This window comes from Pezoporus occidentalis, unplaced genomic scaffold (genome assembly GCF_034315485.1).
Source record: "Pezoporus occidentalis ecotype Australia unplaced genomic scaffold, CSIRO_AGI_Poc_V1 ctg31, whole genome shotgun sequence".
Lineage (NCBI taxonomy): Eukaryota > Metazoa > Chordata > Aves > Psittaciformes > Psittacidae > Pezoporus > Pezoporus occidentalis.
Genome location: NW_026915052.1, coordinates 5821690 through 5844054, shown reverse-complemented (window position 1 = coordinate 5844054; position 22365 = coordinate 5821690). Strand labels below are relative to the sequence as shown.

At 41.6% G+C, this 22365-nt stretch overlaps 1 protein-coding gene across 1 annotated transcript; it reads right to left on the bottom strand.

Moving 5' to 3' along the window:
- Positions 1-6462: 6462 nt before the first annotated feature.
- SIVA1 (SIVA1 apoptosis inducing factor) lies at positions 6463-8249 on the bottom strand. Its single transcript, XM_062628098.1, has 4 exons — positions 8086-8249; positions 7737-7934; positions 7177-7327; positions 6463-6706 (listed from the first exon to the last, which is right to left on the bottom strand). Exons 1-4 carry the CDS (start codon positions 8201-8203, stop codon positions 6649-6651), a joined length of 525 nt encoding a protein of 174 aa, XP_062484082.1. The 5' UTR covers positions 8204-8249; the 3' UTR covers positions 6463-6648.
- Positions 8250-22365: the final 14116 nt, after the last annotated feature.

The following is a 22365-nucleotide window of genomic DNA, read 5'->3' as shown; positions in this document are numbered from 1 at the left end:
TACAAGATGTAAGAAGAAAGGTTACAGCAATGATCCTTAAAACAAATACATGGATACATGAAAGTGCATGGAGTAAACAAAGAGTGGAATACTTGTACCAGTGAAGAGGGAAAGTCCCTCTAACTTGGTTTACAGTAACTTCTAGATCTTGATCTCACTTAAGACAGTGCACTCCAATATAGGATAGGTGAGGAACAGATGTTTTCAGGACTTGGAGATGCTTGTGTTCAACAGTGCTGATATAACCTCATATTAATGAGGCAGTTTTCAATAGGATAAGAAAGCCCTTGCATTCATGTGAAAATCTGACCTTCTTAAATACACAGGCATCTCCAACCGGCTCTGTTAGTAGCAATACATGCTACTACATGCAACTGAGACCAAGTTCTCTCATTTTCAGAGAGGTGAGTCCCAAGTTTCTAAGCTTGCTTTTTCTGGGTTTAAAAATATTTCAAAATCTAGTTTCGGCAGTAAATAATCTTGCTATTATAGAAAGTGAAATCAGAACAATCAGATTACTCATTTAGTGAGTTATTACTCAGCGCCAGAAAGTGGAGCATCAAGCTCCTAAAACAAAACTTGCTGGGACTGAGATACAAAATTGATGCACTTTTATGTAAGCCACTTGTTTGAAAATACTTTTTTCTTTAGGCTGAGGAATCTATATTCTGCAAAGTGCTGCACTCTACAGCTCAGCCCACCAAAACACTTAAGGATATGAGTAAGTTCTATCATATCAGTAGTTCTAGCAGAATAAACAGGATGTAAGAGTGGACATACTCAGACCACATATCCTTTTGCCAGTTCCTCATTTCATGAGAAAAATCAGTGCTTAGGAGAACAAAAGATTGCAGCAAGTGTAAGTGCTGAAGAGTTTCAACAGTACTATAAATTCCTAAGTGTGTTCAAAAGCACCAGCCTTGCAACCCCAAGAAACATCATAAAATACTTTTGCTTTTGATAAACTCTGAAGGCCACAAACATGTCCCATGTGTGAACTGAAAGTCACCACTTTCAACCCAGCATCATCCAGGGTCTGCTCTGTCCCATTGTTAAGGTAATCAGCAGAGACATCCAATAACATCAAATTCCAGTCACAGTCCCTGAGCAATGCTACTGGTAATCAGGAGCTGGCTGAGTTAGCCCTTTGTATCTGACAGTCCAGCAAAGCTTCTACCCACCTTACAGTTCACTTGTCCAAATCACACTTCACCAGTAGAGCTTCTACAACAGCACTTTTGGGTCTGTGTTTAAAGCCTTGCTAATGTCAAGGTGAATGAGATCCATTTTTCTCATTTCATCCAGTGCTGCTCACAACAGTTAGCTTGGTCAGACATAATTTGCCTTGATAAATCTTTGTTGACTGTTTTTAATTATGGTCTTGCCCTTCATGTGCCTGGATGTACTGCTGGACACAGCGCTTGTGAGAATTCACACTGTGATCTTCCTGCAGACTGAGGTCAGACTGACCAGCCTGTAGTTCCTCAAATTGTTCTCCTCAAAGAATAGCATAACCCTCATCTTCTCTCAGTCACCATGACCATCCCCCAGTTGCTACGGCCATTCAAAGGTGACGGACAGGAGCCTTCTACTGACCTCAGCCTGCTCCCGCAGCACCCTCCAGCACATTTTAAAGTCCAGATTTACAGTCCTGCTATTGGCATAGCAATCACCAGACTCTTCCATATCCTTACAAAAAGGAAGTTGTGCATGATGTATTAATTCAATACAACAAAATGTGGATGTGGAATGTGGGTGTTTTGGTTTTGGGAGCTTGGGGTGGGGGGGAAACAGTTGTTAGAGATTTTTTTTTTCCTTCTTCAAGTGTGATACAAGTTACACATTGCCTGGCATATAAATACCATTGTTTACAATACTGATACCTTAAAATTCAAAGACAAAATTATGTGATCAATTTGTGTTTATACATATGCTTTACATTTTGCTTTTGTCTCCATAGACAGCAAAACGTTCCATTTTGAATTTTAGGCTCTATTTTATGAATGGTACACAGTATTTTAGATAAAAAATTCTGGTTTGGAAACATCTGGTTTGGACCCACAGACTTATGAACAAGGGGGATAGTTAAAACACCCCCACCCACCAGCTGTAAGAGTATCAATCAAGCTGTGAGGTCTGGAAAAAAATAGGAACTTGCATAGCAATCTACACAAAACTAACCTAGCGATGCCATCCTGTGGCTATAAAGTGAAAATTCTACTGAAAAGCAGGATGAATGGTTAAGTTTTATATCAAGTCTTCTGCACAAGGAGCTACTGGCAGGTTTTGGAACTTCAGTGCAAGTTTAAGAGTATATGTATGTAGGATAGATCAAAAAGCAGTAGCTGGTGGTACTATGTGGTTTTTTGACGTTGCTGTGCAGGTTATCAAGTGGACATCTGCCCCTACTACTTACAACTGTGTGCATCAGGGAAAGAAGAAACAGAAAAATACCCATATTTTAAAGTAACTAACAACTGAAAGAAAAGGGATCATGATTTCAACTATTACATTTGAGTAAAACAATGTAAGAGAATACAATTAAAAAATCCTAGTTTAAAGTAACTCCTACAATCGCAAAATGCTTAGAGAGAAGCAGTAACATCTGTCACTAGGTTTTAAGGAAAATCATAACCATGAGAGCTAAAAACTTATAAAAGTGTAAACTATAATAATTTGATTCCAGCTGAGACTTTTCCTAAAGGAAAATACCAAAACAAAAGCCCAGAATACACAACACTAGCAAACACCATGCAAACTTGTATTACAATGGTAGCAGTTCAAAATGTAATCAACTATAAAAAATACAGTACTTTAATATTTTTCAAAATAAAGTATCTATACAAGAGTTATGTATGTAAGTTGAGACAGTCATTAAAATATAGTGTCTCATCACTTTCCCTCTACTGCAATTTTATTAATTTAAAATAGAAAGTATGATTTAAATTATTTTCTTTCAATTTTCTATTCCCAAGCAGCACTGGCCTTTGAATTCCAGAGCTCCTATTTATTTTTTTAAAGAAGCATTAACATTTTCTGAAGCCTTTTGGCTACTTTTTATTGATTAGCCAATTTGCTTCAGTACGAACAACACAACGTTCAAAGCTCTTTTATCTTGCCCTGAAAGATTCAGTAATGAAAAATCCTAAAGAGAGTGGGAGAAACAGCACAAGGACACTCAACAACAGGGTACACATGGTCTTTCTCAGCCTCATCTGCTCTCATGAAAAAGCTTTCTGGAAGAAAGATGCTCTCTTGAAAGAGCCTCCCACCAACCCCCTCATTTCACATTTGCAAACCTGCAATACCCAATGTTATGCTACCCAGTCATGCTATACAGTCTTTGTGCAACTGTAGCAGTTTTGTTCAGCCCATCTGTAGAGTGTTTCCCTTCGGTGGTTTGAGGCTTTCCTTCCTCTGCTTGGACAGCCCCCCATATTTTTACAACAGTTTGTGAGTTAAGCTTAGTCTGACAATCAGTGGTATCTCTGTAACCATACATTTCTAGTGTTTACTTCCATATTAGGCTTAAAAGAAATTGTTTTATAATGACCAGATCAGTGGACTTCCTTTCAGGCATAAAACTGTGCTCTTTCAGTCTTATTTCACCGGTAATGAATGATAAGAAACTTCTGAGGCCTGTTTATCCATCTGTAAAACCATTACTATAGGATGTTTTCACCCCTCAATATGCTGGCTCCTCAGATGACCTCATTCCCTCTGAACAGCAGGCAAACTTTGACTTTTGACACTCTGAACTGAAAATAGGAAGGGAAAAACATATGATGATAACAACAAAGCACAGTATAAAAACCAATTTCCTTCTCAATTAATAAGCCAGACAACTTCTCTGGCTCCCCTATGCAGTCCTAGGAGTACCCAATGTACAGCTCTATGACCCGCGGCAAAGACAAGGCCTTGCGAGTAAAAGTTAACTAGACAAAGAGACCTCTTCCCTTTCAACAGTTTCTATTTCTGCAGGCCATATAAAGATTTAAAATCGTTGCCAGTCCTACATTCCATTGTTTATCTAAGAACTGCAGGACTAGCACAGGAGCTTTCCTCAATAATATTTGAGTCTTTTGGGAGACACAAGCACATAAGAAGCAGTTTTTCACACCTTCTGAAGCCAGAGAAACAAGTGAGCTGGTAACCAGTAAAAAACATTTCTTACAGTATGATGCACCACCCCTATGCAAGAGTTGACAGCTGTTCTGTGCTCCTCCTGCTCTGCTCCTCCCAGCCTCTAACCTTTCTCTTCCAGCCCCCCTGCACCAGGCATCCTAATGAACAACCATCTTTCAAGGGGCAGGCTAGAGGATAACAAATAAGAACTTTAAGCCATGGAATCCATGTAATTGAGGACAGCTTTCTATGAAATACAGCAGTGACTAAATGAGCCAAACATCTATCAACTTCTTTGAAACACAAATTATTTGTAAACAACATGTCTCATCTCCTTGGAAGCCTAGAAGCAAAAGAATATTTTCAGTCTCTCACCCTCGGGAGAGAATGAGAAAAAGCAGACACATACTTAAAGGCTTTGGTTTGAAATGTATGCTTCACTGAAAAACATTTCTGTTCGTTGCTTAAAGCTTCAAATGAATCAAAGCCAATTTTAAAAATTCTTCTCTAAAATTAACATTTAGATTCAGTAACTCACAGATTCTTCCCATTCATAAAATTCAGCTTTGTATTTTAAGATGATCACCACTAGAATAATGTTTTTATATGCCCTATGATAGCTGACAGCTGGGAACTGCACCAGAGATCTGCCACCATCCAGACTTGATCTATTAGCTTTGAAAAGACAGACCATACTGTGGAATTACTGCACACTCTGACTAATACTTTAGGCTCACTTGACTGACTTTGACTTTCTGTTTGCCAGTTTTAAAGGTGGGGATAAGATACGTTTTACAGTTACTCAAAATCAAGACTTGAGTAAAAACTAGTAAACTCTCCCATTTCAAAAAGCTAGAAAGCATGCAGAACCAGGAAACAAGTCAGATCCATCAGCCAGAGCAGGCTAGCACACAAATGGCTGACCCAGCAGCGATGCAACCCCTCTTCCCTCAGGAAATCCTGAAGTGCAAAAATGCTTTTAAACTGTTGCTGTATAGTTATACAAAGTATTAAACTGGGGCTAGAAAGAATGTCAACTTACATCTCCATTGTGGCAAATACATTCAAAGCCATCAAATATGCAGCTATGAAGAGGTACCAATATTCAGCAATAGCTATCATCGTACTCTGCTAATGCATTTACCGTTCCATCTTGTTATAGCTGCAGTATTCTGAAACGTAAAAAATACCCGCTGTGCTTCCAACAGCATGCCAAGTAAAGATGTTGCCACAAGAGAGGTCAGTCTCTCAACTTGCACTGCAAGGACCTTTACCACTTCTTCAAACAGAAATGGCTACAGTAGGGGGAAAGAGGTAAAAGGAAAGAAGTTACTCCACATAAAACGTACTCACAGTTGAGAAGACTGGGAAGCATACATGACAAGACTTGACTTTGGGAATTCAGGCAAATAATTTTGGAAAACAGAGCATTAGCCACACGTACCATAAGAATTTCTATTCCCCCTCTCTCCCCAATCTGTTCTTTTCCTGCAGTGTGAAATCAGCCATTTAAGACATTTTCCCGAGGTAAAGATGACTGCAGTCGTCTTACACATGGTTGGCTTGCAAGATGAAGAGTCCAGTGCTTTTATTTTTAAAAGCATAGGAAAAATAATAAAAGAAAATTATTTTGAGGGGCTTTCCAGTAGTACTTAATGGTAGTTACTCCTACAGCACAAACAATACTAAGCAAACCGGTCTCTGCAGTGATACAAAAGGAAAATAAGGAATGATCTAGTTTATGCAGATGTACACTGAGTGCTGCCCATCTTTCAGACCAGTCCAGGAGCTACCTCTGAGTGGGTTTTCAAGAAAAGATGAAGTTTACAATGTACATAATGAACTTATCAAACAAGCTACTTTCCAAGAAAGTCCTTGCATAAAGTGTATGGTAAAATTAGTCTTTAACGTTCAATTATTGAGAAAAGATATTTTGTTGCTCCAAGCCCGGTGTACTATTTCTATCAAAGTTACCATGGAAAGAACAAGCAAAACCATCCAAACTTGCAATAATCCTAAGTTGTTTGTGACAGTTAAAAAAATTCTAACCAGAAACCAGCAAATTTTCTATTTGAAAAAGCCTGGCTGATTTTTCAAGTTAGCTCACAAAGAAAGTGGTGTGTGTCCAGAACAGATTTACCTGCAAGCACAGAAGGAACAATGGATTTCTATTCTGATCCCACAAAAGTGGGTCCTAACATGACCAACAAATGGAGAGACACTGGACAAATATTCTGAATTCTGTATCACATAAGGTGTATCACCAGGCATGAGCACAGAGTGGCCCCTTCCAGATAAGCACATCAAATTAGGAAAAAGGAGAAAGTTGACTCAAAATAATTTGGAAAGCCTCAAAATATAAAACTTTATTTAGCCACAATATAAAGAAGTATAGTATAAAGATATAAAACATAGAAATTTCATAATTAATTCACATGCTAAAAGGATTAATAGGCCAGCGGCAAGGAGGAGACTTCATAAAATGTACAAACATCTCAGCCATAAAGGCCATTTCATCAAGATTCAGACTTGAAATATTGAACAACCACTGCAGAGAACTTGCTCTCCCACATCACCATAACTAGGAAGGAAAAAGAAAAAAAAAAGGAAGTAAAAAGAAGCAAAGTCAGTGTCCCTACTGTTTCTGGAACATCAAGAATGCCATCCTATTCCATTAACACTGTAACAACAGGACTCCCACACATCACACTCTGTATTTCTTGATATTACAGAACTTAACAATGATGGCAAAAATTAAGATTACTACTTGGGAGTGCACTCATTCATCACTGGCCAGCATACCACATTGCTGGTGGGAAAGCAGATTCTCAAACATTTAAAGGAGAAGTTAAACCTGACTTGCACCAAGGCTGATCAGACCATTTCACAAAGGCATTTTATTTCCCAGAGTTTCAGAGTTTTACTGCTTCATGAGAAGAGCTCAAATCCTTTGAGTGGATGAGCCAGGTATCTGTCAGGTCCTCATATGCTACAGACAACTTTCAGAGCATATATAATTAAAATTAGCTTAAAGATTCAAAAGGCACTTACTCAAGAGTAGAGCACAAAGAGCAGATAACTGTGTTACAGCAGCTGCAGAGGCTGCTGCAGTTCTGACAGACAAGCTGGTCACATTGCGTACACGTTTCCTTGGCATCAGTTCTCACACAGGATGAGCAGGCTTTGGAAGCTCTCACGGGTGCTTGGGAAAGATACAATTAAGACAAGATGTATTTCACAGCAAAACACAGAAAGCACCTGGAAGTTCTAAGGACTGCAGAGCGTGGCGTTTCCCCTCAGCGTTACAGCTACAGGCGGCAGCACTCTGCAGAACACACCTGGTGGCACCAGCACAGCGCTCACTACTTACAACTTTGTGGGTTCCTTTTCTGCTCAACGGCAAGACTGCTGAAAGATTCTCAAGCAGTCAATGCAACAGCCTCCAAAACAGTTAGTGAAGCTCAAATTTAAAAATTTCTTTTTAATAAAGGACCATAAAGAAAAATAACGGAGAGACACCCTCCCCCCAACTCCACGACAGCCCAGCTCACTCAACATCGCGGCGCGGCGCAGCGCAGCGCCGGACGCCTGTCCGCGGTGGGGCCACTCACCTTTCCCTGCAGCTACAGAGCGCCTCAGCAGTTTCCCGTCATGGCCGATGAGCAGCTGCCCGCTCCAGCGGCGCCCCGCACTATCGTCCTGGGCCTCTCCGCCCGGCTCCACCGGGCGGGTCACTGCAGCGGGGCTGGCGGGCCAGGCGCCTTCCATGTACGCCTGGGCGCCCCTGAAGAGCAGCCGCCGGGTCCTCTCTGTGGGGGGAGAGGAAAGGAAAGTTAGGAGCGGCTTCTCCCCATCACCGCCCGCCATCAGGCCCGAGGGGAGGCGGCTGGAGGCCTGCGGGTACAGGCCGGGCCCGGGGGCCGACAGCTCCGGCGCTCTCCCTCAGTGCCCCCTCCTCACCAAAGATCTCCCGCCGATACTCTTCGCCCCGCACGCCGCGGCTCAGCTCGCGCAGCCCCACGCGGGTTTTCAGCTGGAGCGGGGCCGCCTCCCCGAAGGGGCAGGAGCGCTTCGGCATGGCGGGCCCGGCCCGGCCCAGCACGGCAGGGCACCGCCTCCCACGGACCGCCCCTCTCCGTCGCGTCACGGCCAATGGCGGCGCGGCAGCGGGAGGGGCGAGGGGGCGGGCGAGGGGCGGTGGAGCCGCCTCAGGAAGCCAAGACCTGCCTTGCGTTGCCTGAGATATTCAAAGGTCGGCGCCGCTCGGATCTGTTCCCCCGGAATTTTCTGTTCGCTTTTCTGTGCGCCCTGTCCGTGGTGTAGAGAATCCGGCTGGACAAAGCAAAACATGGGTTTGAAACTCGGTTTTGTCAATAAACTTTCTCCCCCCATAGGTGTTTCTGAACTCGTCTTCCTTTCTGCAGATCCTGAGGGTTACGCCTGTGTTCAGGCTCACCTAGCTCTTCCTAAACCACCGGTCAAAGTTAGAGCTGCCCAAATGCCACAGAACCAGCGAAAATGCGCACAAGTGGAAGAATTCATTCACTTTCTCTAAAGCCAGCGAGGAGGCTGGAGAAACTCCAGCTGGTCAGGTCTCCTCAGTACCTGCCAGCAGTGGCAGCGGGTCCACCACTCAGTGCGCAGTGAGGTTTCAGGGACTGATGCCCGCATTCCACTACACCACGGGGCTAAACCCTGAGGCTTTCTGCGGTCACTGTGCGACAGGGAATTACTGCAGTTTATTGGAACTGTCTCCGCAGTGAACTGGTGGATTCCCCAATGTCAAGCCACTTAAGACTTGGCTGGACAGGGTGCTGGGCCATGCTTTGCCTAGAAAGGTTGGGCCAGATAATCCTTGAGGTCCTTTCCAACCTGGTATTCTATGATTCTGTGATACAATTAAATGGCTATTTATAAGTAAGCTTTCTATAGCAGTCTAGGCATTGTTTCATGGATTAAAAGCCTCACGTTCAATTCCAAGTCACAGTCAGCCCGGTTACTGTGCATATTTTGAAAATACACTGTTTTTCTCTGGGCAAACAACCTTTAAAACTGGTGTTGATGTCCCTAGTGCGATATTTTGTGTGATTTGAAGAACACAGTAAGTCACAACATCTGTATTTCTTCCAGAGAGGTTTCTGAATTCAAACCTTCACCTGAATTCAAACCTTCACATGTATGCATGTAAAAGTCACAAGCAAGTACAGGAGTGATTTTTCCATCAAGGAACACCAAAACCACATTTCATCAGCACTAACTTCTGAACTGCTACTAGTTTGCAGGTAAAATCACACCGATTTCATACAGGTTAATGTTATTTTATGTATTTTCTTTTTTTTTCCTGTAGCGCTTCTCAGCCTAGCCTTGTGGTCTGTGGAGTAGAGTGGAAGCTCATGCACAGCATTGAAAATCCTTTCTGAGCTCCAAGTCTTACTCCTTCCACACTTCCTTTAGCTGTGAAGATTTCTACTTCAACTTTTTCTGCATGTACTTGCAAATGCATGCTTAAAGATGTTCAGCAGACAGCTTCCCACTGAACATTGAAAACTCACAGTCGTTTCGTCCTCTCTAAGGAAATGTCTTTGTGAATATTCATTAGACATAAACTCTGCTGTCCCTGAAGCTCTCTCGGGAATATGCATGAAGGGAATCTCAGTAAAGACAGAGGGCAGCAGATCACGTGTTTTATTAACAATGTCTAAGATAAACGTGGATGGAACTCGCCTGAGAGCTGTATGAAACACAAAGTGCTGTTCTGCTTGTGAAGAAGGAGTGTTCTAAAACACTCATCTCAGAATATGAAGTAGATTTGAAAATGAGAAGCACATGCTGCAGCAGTGCTGCTGGTGCTGTCACCAAAGGGTAAATTTAAGGTAAATTCCCTGAGGGATGACTACATTTACATGGGCCACCACCACCCCACTGCAGGGCAGGTGCAGAAATCTGTTGTAGCTGACTCAGCCTCAGGTGGTGACATCTCTCAATCTTAACATCTGTTACTGATCAGCTACTTCCTATTTGCAAGATATGAGGGCAAAATAATTCTGTCTAGTCTGTACCAATGTACCTCAGCATTCTGCAGGGGGGAAATGGCTCATCTGCCAGTCTGTTGACTTCTTACCCAATAGAATGATTCTGAGTATTTTATTACTTTCATAGCAGTAAGCCTTGAGGAAGATCCACTGGTGATTTGGAAGCAGAAGACAGGCTGAGATGTGATTTGGCAAAGCTTGCTGGCATGGAGAATTCACGAAAATTAATGCTGACGATTTCCCAGTTTAGTTAATGAGATTGCATGTTACATTGCACAGCTTCTGAATGGGAAAAAGTGACCCCCAAAACCCCAAACCAGTAATAGTAATTGTAAAATACGATGATTTTGGTTTATCCTTGAAAATGCCTTTGTGAAAAAAAGCAGAGAATAAAAATTACAGTCTTTCTCTTGCCACTTTGCTTCTCTTGTGCCTATGTGAATGTTACAGACGAATTACCTGGTTGATAGCTTTGTCAGTCACAGAACAAAGAAAAAATAAATGTCATTTTTTTCAATAGTTTCTACTTCCAGTAAGCAAATTTAAAGAGCAAAATGGACTGTGCTCTCTAAGTCTGTCTTTCCTAATTTATTTCTATCAGCGCCTCAAGAAAGTCAGGGTAGACACAGAAGAACTCTGGCCATAGTTCAGCTTCATCACTTTTAGCAGTTTAGAGCTCAGAAATTCTCCAAGCCAAAATTTCTGTCTAGATCTTAATATTTAATAGCTGCCAGTATGCTTGTTCTTCACAAATTTGTCCAGTCCCCTTCACAAAACTGGTAACGTTTCATTTCTTTTACTCCAAGGTCTGTAACTGTGTAATGTTATTATTAAAAAATGCTTCATCAGGTTTTCTTCCAGTTTGACACCTGTTAATTTCCTTGGGGGCCTCCTATGTCTAGTTTTATAAAAAGTAGCAGGTAGCAATTCCCTATTGACTCTCTGCATAACATCCATGACTATAAAGATCCCTCCTGTAACATCCTCCCTCATATTTTATTCAAGCCAAAACATTTTATTATGTTGAAGCACTCGTTTGCACTGTGTCCCACCTCAGATCCCCTGTGCTACATCCCAGTGCATGGCACAGGAAGCCTAAGGCATGCACTGGTGCTCTGGAGAGCGACTGGGGTGCATGGGAAGGGATGGAGGGTGCCCTGAGAGCTCTGGGCAGGAGGGGACTGGATGTCTGAGAACTCCCTGCAAACCTAGGCTGCAGGGTATAGATAGCCTCACTCCTTTTACATACCTCCCATGGTCTCTTAACATCCTTCCTGAAGCTAGGTGGCCAGTGTGCTGGCTGTGGGCATGCCGTGCAGGTGGACCACACAAATCCAAAGGTGTTTTTTTCTTGGTCCCTCCCCTAGTAATTCCTAAAATTTTGTCATTTTGATTACTACTGAAGTACCAAACCGGTGCTTTCAGGGGACTATTCATACATGGTTCACAGCATCACTCCCCTGATCACTTAGTTCAGAACTCATCACTGCATGTATATAACTGGGGTTATTTTCCCCCCATGCATACTGCTTACTTACACTGCCAATTTATTGCCTGCTTGGTATTGTAAGAGCCTTGAAAACACACAGCTGTAGTTCATCCCAGTTGGCTTTCAGATTTGACTTTTAACAATAATGCAGCAAATACTGATACCTCACGGCTCATCTCCCTTCCTCAGAGTACTTTATGCTGAGTTGCCAGCAGCTTTCCAAGTTTACCAATAGTCAGGAGTACACCAATCCCTTCATAAGAACTGACATCACATTCCTTTTGCACTGAGACCAATTTAATCAAATATATCACATTCAGACCTGAACTACAATAGAATTTGCCTACAAAATTTAGAGATTTACATTTTAAGTACTCCACTAAGTGATTACAGATGTTAAGATTTTTTGTTTCTGAACCATCTGTAAGACAATTATAATAAATGTTTGCCTGTCAGCCAATGCTTCCAACTACTCCAAAATATAATCAGAAGTAAACAAGCAGACTGGAGTAAAAATCACAGACAGTGTAAATCACAGGCATGGCAAATCAAGACTGGATGCTTTCTTAAAAGGAAAAGAACTTGCAAGCTTGTAAAAGAGCAAATTGAGGAAAATTATGCCTTCTGGTTTAGACAGGGTCAGACAAAATATCCACAACGGCAGATTTGTGAATCTAAATATTCATCAGTCTTACTTCTTCCCCTCTATGCCTGGCTCTGGAACAATCTTTCTCTGCTTACTATAACAAGTGTTCCATTTTAGGAACAGGTGGCAGATAAATAGCAACCCAGGAGATGATACCAGGTTTTAAACTGCTCCAAATGCCTAATAGTAGGTTCTCATAAACATCAGAAGAGCCTTAAAAATCATTTACCTTTCTCTCCACCTTCACTTATACCAAAGCTCTCCCCTCCCTGTGCTTGTAGTAAAAATTCCCCATATATTCTATTTTTTCATTATTAGGCTATTTAGAAAAAAATCAAAACACCATGCCTAGATATGGGACTGTTTCTCACACCACTTCAAGTAAGGCATTTCCTTAACAGAATCATAGATTCATAGAATAGAATCACAGAATAGTTAGGGTTGGAAAGGACCTTAAGATCATCCAGTTCCAACCCCGCTGCCATGGGCAGGGACACCTCACACTAAACCATGCCACCCAAGGCTCTGTCCAACCTGGACTTGAACACTGCCAGGAATGGAGCATACACAACTTCCTGGGCAACCATTCCAGTGCCTCACCACCCTCAACAGTAAATAACTTCTTCCTTACATCCAATCTAAACTTCCCCTGTTTAAGTTTTAATCTGTTACCCCTTGCCTATCACTACAGTCTCTAATGAAGAGTCCCTCCCCAGAATCCCTATAGGCTCCCTTGACTGGGGAGGGACTCTTCATTAGGGACTGAAGTGATAGAACAAGGGGTAACAGATTCAAACTTAAACAGGGGAAGTTTAGGTTGGATATAAGAAGGAAATTCTTTCCTGTTAGGGTGGTGAGGCACTGGAATAGGTTGCCCAGGGAGGTTGTGAATGCTCCATCCCTGGCAGCGTTCAAGACCAGGTTGGACGAGGCCTTGGGTGGTATGATTTAGCGTAAGGTGTCCCTGCCCATGGCAGGGGGGTTGGAACTAGATGATCTTAAGGTCCTTTCCAACCCTAACTATTCTATGATTCTATGATCTTTATAGTCCCCCTTCAGATACTGGAAGGCTGCTATGAGGTCTCCATGCAGCCTTCTCTTCTCCAGGCTGAACAGCCCCAACTTTCTCAGCCTATCTTCATACGGGAGGTGCTCCAGTCCCCTGATCATCCTTGTGGCCCTCCTCTCAATTTATCTCAATTTATAATGATTCCTCTCAATTTGTATTGATATAAAAAGAGTGGATTTTGGCCAACTCACTGGTTATTTTCTACTATTTAATGCTAAAACAGTTAAAGGAATGTTCTAGAAATTCTTTTAAGCAGAATATATTATATTTGCTGATGAATTGGGCTGTGGAGCAGCATGCAGGCTGTGCTAAATCAGACAGAATATCAGGACACACACACATGCTCTGTCACAACTAGAGTAAAGCACTGCACCCCATGTTCTCAGTCCCACTGTACTCTTTTTTTCTATGCTCCGCAATACGGATTCCAAGATTAAAAAAAAACAACAACTCCTTGAATAAACCTGTTTTTCCTAGAATGGCTCAGGGCTGTTTCGTTTCTTCTGTACCCTTTTCCTATAGTGCTGTAGCTTGTCAGCCTTAAGAGACAACATGTTTATAACTCAGATCAAAAGACTGCACCCAATTTCAGATGTTATCTGTTTGCAACTGCATGTCATTTTACTCTGAATCATTAGCAACAGAGTTTGTGCCCTGATCTTGATGAGTCGGTTCACACATCAAAAAATATTTGGTAAGCCAGTGATGTGCAGGTTTAAGGGCTGGCTTTTGAACTATGCTGCTAAGCCAAGGTTCTGCCATCCTGGCATGGCAACCCAGTGCTTGCTCTTAAACTAGCACGATGTGGTTGGATTTCATAGCATGTTTCTACTCTGTGAGCTATGAGATAGACCAGTTCTGCTCACTGGATCAAAACTCTCGACGGTCCTGCTCACACTAGAGGGCACTCTCAAGACTATAAATTGTTTTTTTCGCTGTTGCAAAGATTTTACTGTTTTGACAGCAACGTGCAGGGTTTACCAACACGCCACTTTCTCCAGGCTTTTCTTTCATGGTTGTTGTTCCTGGCCTGTCCAGTTGTTTGCCTTCATTTCTGCTGCACACAGGTTTCTCTTATTTTGCCTCTTTCCAGATTATTTTAACCTATCACACACACATCCCACACCCCCCAAAAGGAAATAGAGCTGACAGTGTTAACTGCCATTCCTGACCTAATGTGGTGCCTCAGTGCTCTGGTTTCTTTCTCTGAAGGGTACAATGTTTTCCATTTAATACTAGATAGTTGTCCTAAGAATTCTTATAATCTGTGTCCAAATGGTACTATTCCATTATTCAATGTAGATTTACCAGGGAGAGGCTGTAGGTACCTCTGCCCTTTCACTAGCCCCACACAGTACAAAACATCCTCTCCCTCACATGGCATGGAAGGGGCTGGGCAAAACCCTCCTCCCTTCACACTGCAGCTGCCTCCAGCCCTGGTCTTGTTATTTTGCTGTTGAAATGAATCATTGCTTCTAGACAGCTTTGCATGTTGTGCCTCGCATGCTTACCTTAATCCATCCCCTAAAGAATCTGTTTAGGTGGAATTAACTCAGGATACATCCATTCAGCTCAAGGGGACTGTGTAAGTGTACGCTGGCAGAGGACTTGGCTCTCTACACTCACCATGTCTAACAAACGATTCCCCAGCAGAAGCCCACAAAGTGTGTTTAAGTATGTGTGGCTGTATTGTCAGTCCTGGATAAGGAAGGTATCTGTCCAGAAAACAGAAACTGCACAGAGTCAAAGCACGTTCCCAAACATTGCAGGAGAACATACCACAGCTACAGGGACCATCACTAGGGCTATGTGGGAATTTTCTTAGAACAGCCTTTTTGGTTGAAATCTATTTACACTGAAAGTCTTGAAGGCACTCATTTTCTTTGCTGAGCAGTTCACATGAGTGGTGTGGTATAAGCTATAAAAGTAATGTTCAGTCAAGGCCTAACTTCCAGGGTGTCAATTAATACAGTGAGGCTTTTTTGTGCTGCAGGCATGTATCCCCAAATGGAAATCATCAATACATTTTCCGTAGGGCTCAGACTTCCATCAGCACCAGCTTTGGTATTTTAATTTTGTAGTCTGCTGCAATCAATCTCTAATATACAATCTCTAATATACAAAATGTCTTATGCCACTTGTAATGCCTTAACTAGCTAACATCTTTTATTTCTCTCACTTAAAAGTCTTTTTCATGCATATTAAAATGCATTTCAAGGAAAGACTCACTAAAAATATGGAGGTAAATGCAAAATTGGGTAATTTTGCATTTTACCCAATTTTGCATTTATGCAAAATGGATGTAAAAACAGATTGCTCCTGAGTAGCTTGGATAATATCTGATTTTATGGACAAAGGAAATGCAGTGGTTATAATCTATTTAGACTTCATTAAGCATTTTATATAGAAACATACAGGAAATAATTACTTATTAGTTAGGTATTAGTATAAATTAAACAACTGGATAAAGGGAGATGGAATGGCTGATGCCGATGCAAGCAGTGCAACACTACAGGAAGAAATACAGAAAGCAGTTGGTGATCAGGACCCAATATCCACACCACTGATGGAGGGCTGTTTCTGACCAGCTCTTGTCTGGTCCTGTGGACTCAACTCATATTAGCATCTGGAGCATAACAGGGCACTACTGGAGAATGTCTCTTGCTCAGTTTCATCCAAAAGGAACCCAGTTTCCACTAGGTGCACTACTTCATAGTGCGAACAAAGCATGGAACAGTGACAGCAGTCATTGCAGAGCAGGATGAAGCCACCACAAGGGCATAGCCTCAATGACTGAACAACTGGAGGAGAAGAAAATTGGAGTACGAAATGCAAAGTTCAAAATTTGAATTGCATCGCCTATTTTTGATGCTATAGGGCGCTAATTAATCAGTAAAACTGTAACCGTAGTACTGACATACATGTGTCTGTGCACTGGGACAGTAGCTGGTTTTATCTGTAGCAAGGAAGATTCTTGAAACAAGAATGTCACACCATCTTCCCAGTTCTCATTTTCTTCTTCACCCATTTACTAAGGACACAATCACAATGGATGCTAGTGGACATTTAACATGAATCAGTGGTACTACTCACCAATATGAGTAGTGGAAAATACCTTCCCTCCATTTCCTGGCCACATCCTTCTGGTATAGGCCTGCTTTATTCAAGATGTAAATGTATCGCTGCCTTATATTCACCCTGGCATCTGCTATAAACCCAGGTCCTTTTGAGCAGAGCTGCTTATAAGCCAGGTGCTTCTCAGTCTGTACTGAGACATGGGGAACCCTGTGCTTTTTCCTGAGTTTCGTGAGCTTTCCACTGCCCAGCCCTCAAGCTTATCAGTGTCTTTGCCATTTCTTGTCAGCCACTCTGGAATTCAGAACTCAAAGGACAGGTTTCCATTCATGGCAAAGCACTGCACTATTCTAGGAATCTCAACGGAAACATAACTTTAAATACAATACATTTGTAACAAGGAGTTTCCTCATCAGAAACAATATCATGAAACAGCTTTTCATGACAGTGACTGGTAATACACAGTATCTCCAAGTTTATCATTTTGTCAGACTTCCCAAAGATTGACAGCAGGAGCCCTTAAATAGGACCATCTCCATTTACAGGCCAGCTGGCCTTCCACAAACCTCAGCGGCAAGCACCATTTCTATATATTTAAAGAATTAGGCCCAGTTAGGATTAGAAGTTTTGTCTCATATAGGGGAGAATGAAGGTAGATACCACCACTGTAAGGGCACATATAGCTGATGTATTCTGCAGTCCTTAAGAAAACATGACTCCAGTGCTCCTGCCGAGGGTATTTTAAGGATTTCAGCAGCCACCTCAACTGTGTGAAGTGCTCTGCCACTTATCAAGCACTATAAAGGTGTCTCCTGAAACCTAACACTGTTGTCTGAGGCACTGTTTACTGGCCTGTAATGCAAACTCTGGTGCATGTATTCCACTTCTAAAAGGTGATGCTATGTCAAAGGAAGGGTGCATTAGCTCAAGGCTGCAAAAATATTCAAATAGAAGAGTGTTCTTTTTTTATGACAAAGACATTTCGTCACCACAGACATTTTTACAGAGAGTGTTAAAACTGGTACTGTTTCCAGCCACTAAAAGATGCAGCTGCTGGCCAAGATCTCCTATGTTAAAGGAAGCCATAAAGTATAGACAATCTTTTTCCCTGTCTGTTTGGGGGGTTCTGGTATTGGTTTGTGGCTTGGTTTGTTTTTTTTTTTTTTCTTTTTTCTTGCAGTCACATAGAGCTGATGGGCAGTCTCTACTACAGAAATGAACACGTATTAATAACACCTGAAGGCATTTTAGAACAACTGATTTCCTGTTAGTATACAAGAGATTAAAATGCAAAAATCTTGAAATCCTTATATACACTTTAATGCCTCACTCTATGGCTGACATCTACATGAATAAATTTTAATGTTAAATCTGAGCAGTACATAAGGGTTCAGCCAGCCTGATTCAAGAGTAAAAAGCACTCCTTACCAAAGCTTGTGATGGACCTGTGATTTGGGAAGGAAAGGACCATCTCCTACCTCCCTGAAGCAGGCTGTACACCACCACTTCTCCCACACCATGAATCTCGTGTAGCACTGTGGCAGTCAAGCAGGCTCCATGCCTCTGGCACCCTTTTTTTCACTGGCAACACAGATCTAATAAAGAGACAAAACCACAACTAACAAACTCACTTGAATTAGTAGCCAACAAATCCACTCCCCTGACAGAGTGTCTATACGACAAACAGGACTTTTGTAAAGGTAAGATAGCTGGATGGATACAAAGGAAAATAAGAAATACTAGTTAATTAGCAGAACAGTTCTCCTACAGCTCTCAGACAATGCCCCGAGTTGTGTATTAACCTGCCATCATTTACTGGGCAGTGTGTTCCAGGCTCCTTCTAAAATGGATGAGAAAACCAGTGATTTCTATAATGGCTTCTGGAACCCAGACAGTATTTGTCCGAAGTCCAGGTTTTGGAGGTGGCAATTATTTATCTGAGCCAGTATCTACCTTTTCTTTCTAGCCCAGTGCTAGCTGATAGAGTTATATGGAATTCACATCAGCTGTTCTGAGCCAGCTGATGTGGCAAGAACATTTTTGCATCAATTAGAAAATGTGTTTTTTTTTTTAATCAGAAAACCACTGTTCACTCAGGTGAGATAATGACAGATGACTGACCATGAATTTCCAGTGGTAGAGTTGCATCCCTGCTCCATGTGTAAATGGGAAAGTGTGACACAGTTTATAGAACATGTTAAAAAATGCCAAACACTAAGAATCTGTAGACAGAAAGAAAATACCCGTTCATTCAGTAATGCTGCTAGGTCTTTTTTTTAAATCTATGAAATACTGCATCAGCTTTTTGTATTAAAAAAAAAGAAAAAAAAAGAGAGAGAAATAGAGAGCAAGCAGTTACTTTAAATTGGGTTTAATATCTCTTTCAGGACAAAATAAACAGGTGTGGATCCAAAATTCATCTGAAAAAATCTGCGTAAGGTGTAATTATAGTTTGCACATTACTATGGAAATGCTTAGTTTTCTTTCCGTTTATAAAGTGCATTATGCCAGAACTGTAAGACCATATACAGCAAATTAAAAATTACAAAAGCTTCAAAATCCTATACTGCATGTATTAGAAAGCATACACTTTACTATGAAGGCCATACTGCAAGGATAAGTGTGAGAAAATATGTCAAACACATTAATGTGCACGAGTGAATCAGTAAATGCTACTTTTAAAAAACTATAATCTTTACCACAAATTATGCCACTCTGGTAGAAGTTTACCCTTATTCTTCCATCCTGATATTTAACAGGATGATGCATCAACTGGTTTTAGTTGTTATTATTATTGCATTTGGCTGCGGAGAAAGAAGAAATCAAATTTATCACAGTGATTGTTATTAAGATAAAATTCCAAACAATACAAAATAATACACACCGGAAATCGCAAAAATGAAAGCAAATTTACATAAGAATGTTCTTATTAAGCACTGTGTCACTCAGTAGATTAAAGAGGTTTTTGATAAAAGGCTAAACTTACCCCCATTTAACTCAATGACAACACATAGGAAATTCAATAGGAATAGAGCTCTCATTAAAAAAAATCTATGCTATGAAATGAAATGCATAATATTATTTTTACAATAACAGAGTAAGATAATTGCCTATTACATCATGCCCACTGACAATGTTACTGGGTTTTTGATGAATCCTTGAATGCAAAGCAGGCAACATGGACTTAATGGAAAAATTACTTAACAGAAAATAAAAAGATTAGGTGAAAAAGAACAAATAATCCTGTGAAAATTAAGCTATAAAACCTAATACTTTCAATATGCCAAATACTTCATTTAGAGTTGTTCATTTATTCCACTTACTCAGCACACTGAGTGGCTTGTTAGTCATTGCGGACTTTGCCTATAAATCAGCCAGAGCTTAAATATAGTGGCTGCCTCCTAGCACAAATGCATAGATGAAGATGGGGCCAAGAAAAGGAACATGTCTAGATCATCCTGTAAACAAGTGTCACAAGGTTAAGCCATGTGAAAACAAAACTTAATTACTGTACCTCCAAGCATTTTTATGCTTAAAAAACCTCAGCAAATGAAGCACATTTCACAGTGCTTGTAGTAATTACCACGCACCTTTCAGAAGTGCTTTGCAAACATTAAGAAAGGTCAGAAATCTCATTGCTCTTTCATTTGAACACCCATAAATTCGAAGCAGACAGCTTCCTCCATGTCAGAGCAAGGACTGCAGGGCTTGACCTGCAGGCCTCCAAAAAGCAGTGCAGAAGAGGTGAGGGGGTACTCCTAATTGCTATTTTACAGATTGAAAAAACAGTAGCAGAAAGATTAAACCACTTGTCAAAGCTGAACAACAATGGAGTTGTAGCTGAATTTAGATTCATAGCTTTGGGCTGGGGTCTTTGTGTCTTTTTTTTAAGAGATAAAGGTATCTCCTTGTGGCATAAAGCCACAGCCTGTGCTGAACTGGGGTATAAAGAGATTGCTCTGCAGCTGGAGAGTGTAAGAATTCTGTGTTACAAGCAGCAATACATCAGTTAAATGTAGAGCTTGTACCCTTACTTTTGTAATTACTCCTTCAAACCCCCTTCAAATGGGTTTGAATATTAACCGTTATTTAATACTGAGTGAGAAAAGACAAAGGGGATGAGTATGACAGAAGATATTCCAGGTAGGTTTTTCTTTCTCCCCCATCTTGGATGCAAAGAATGTCACCACTTTGTACCCCTGGAGTTATCATCCAAGAAAAAGGGTATTTTCACATACTACATAAAGGCATTACTGGGGTTGTGATGCCATTTCCACAGCCCCTGGGAATGATACAAAAATATTGTTCTAGCTCTCTGAGACACATACAGGAAAAGAACATTTACTGTGAAAATTCTGCAGTTAAGGAATAACTCTATTTCTAGTGTACTCTTTTCCTTTTACAAGAGATAGGCCTCTTTTGAGAGCTCTTGGTGTATGACTAATATAAATTAGAAGATCCACAAAGAAATCCAAATGTATTCTTGACAGGTTGGGCAGAGAACAAATTCAGAGCAGCCCTGCGGAGAAGGACTTGGGGGTGTTGGTTGATGAGAAAATGAACATGAGCCAGCTTCAGTGTGCGCTCGCAGCCCAGAAAGCCAACCGTATCCTGGGCTGCATCAAAAGGAGCATGACCAGCAGGTCGAAGGAGCTGATCCTGTCCCTTTACTCTGCTCTCATGAGACCTCACTTGGAGTACTGTGTACAGTTCTCGTGTCCTCAACATAAAAAGGACATGGAACTCTTGGAACAAGTCCAGAGGAGGGCCACGAGGGTGATCAGGGGACTGGAGCACCTCCCATATGAAGACAGGCTGGGACAGTTGGGGCTGTTCAGCCTGGAGAAGAGAAAGCTGCGTGGAGACCTCATAGCAGCCTTCCAGTATCTGAAGGGGGCCTATAAGGGTGCTGGGGAGGGACTATTCATTAGGGACTGAAGTGACAGAACAAGGGGTAACAGATTCAAACTTAAACAGGGAAAGTTTAGATTGGATATAAAGAAGAAGTTATTTACTTTAAGGGTGGTGAGGCACTGGAATGGGTTGCCCAAGGAAGTTGTGAATGCTCCATCCCTGGTGGTGTTCGAGGCCAGGCTGGACAGAGCCTTGGGTGACATGGTTCAGTGTGAGGTGTCCCTGCCCATGGCAGGGAGGCTGGAACTAGATGATCTTAAGGTCCCTTCCAACCCTAACTATTCTACGAGCCTATGATTCTGGGACCTCTCCATGGCTTCTACGTGTCCCAGCCCTGGCTGCCACATGTCATCCCCTTCTATAAATAGGCATTGCGTTTTGCTGAGAAAGGTCAAAATGTGTGAGGGGTGTAAATACTGCAGCAGTCATCATTAAGCCATGCATTGATTTATTCTTGGAAACCTAGATGCTGTGGAAACAAGTGTGCCTTAGAGCCACAAGTCCTGTGCCCCTCAACAGAGAACTACAGTAAAACTTCGGAAATTACAGTCACTCCACTTGCAGGAAGGAAAGCCTCAGGTTGGCTGAGGAAACACAGCGTACTGTCTCAGCTCCACCCTCCCATGTGTTTTGTACCCTGAGGACACTCTTCCTTCCACCTTCACTCAATCCTTCCCTACTGCATAAAGACTGCACATCTGGCAGTCTCCATAGGGACTGTCTGTCAGTGCACAGGATATTTGAAAGAATTATTAGACAGGTCAACTTTCCCCAGTTTGGCCCCTCTACAGATGTTATTTCAGATATGGGGATAGGCTCTGTGATAAAAATACTTCAGCTGCACTCCATTCATTTTAGGGCTGTTAAAAAATCATGATATAAAGATTACACATAACTCTGCTTTGCTTTGTGCAGTCAAAAATTAGAACACCCATAAAGCTCTCTACCAAACTTCACTGTATTTTAGGTACTGAAAATCTGTAAAATTCAACAGTATCTGTCTCATTACTGCCAA

Coding starts and splice junctions, on each gene's coding strand:
- SIVA1 (XM_062628098.1), bottom strand. CDS start 8,203: ATGCCGAAGCGCTCCTGCCCCTTCGGGGAGGCGGCCCCGCTCCAGCTG. Junction 7,935..8,085: donor GTATCGGCGGGAGATCTTTG/GTGAGGAGGGGG, acceptor CTCCCCCCACAG/AGAGGACCCGGCGGCTGCTC. Junction 7,328..7,736: donor CTCTGTAGCTGCAGGGAAAG/GTGAGTGGCCCC, acceptor ATCTTTCCCAAG/CACCCGTGAGAGCTTCCAAA.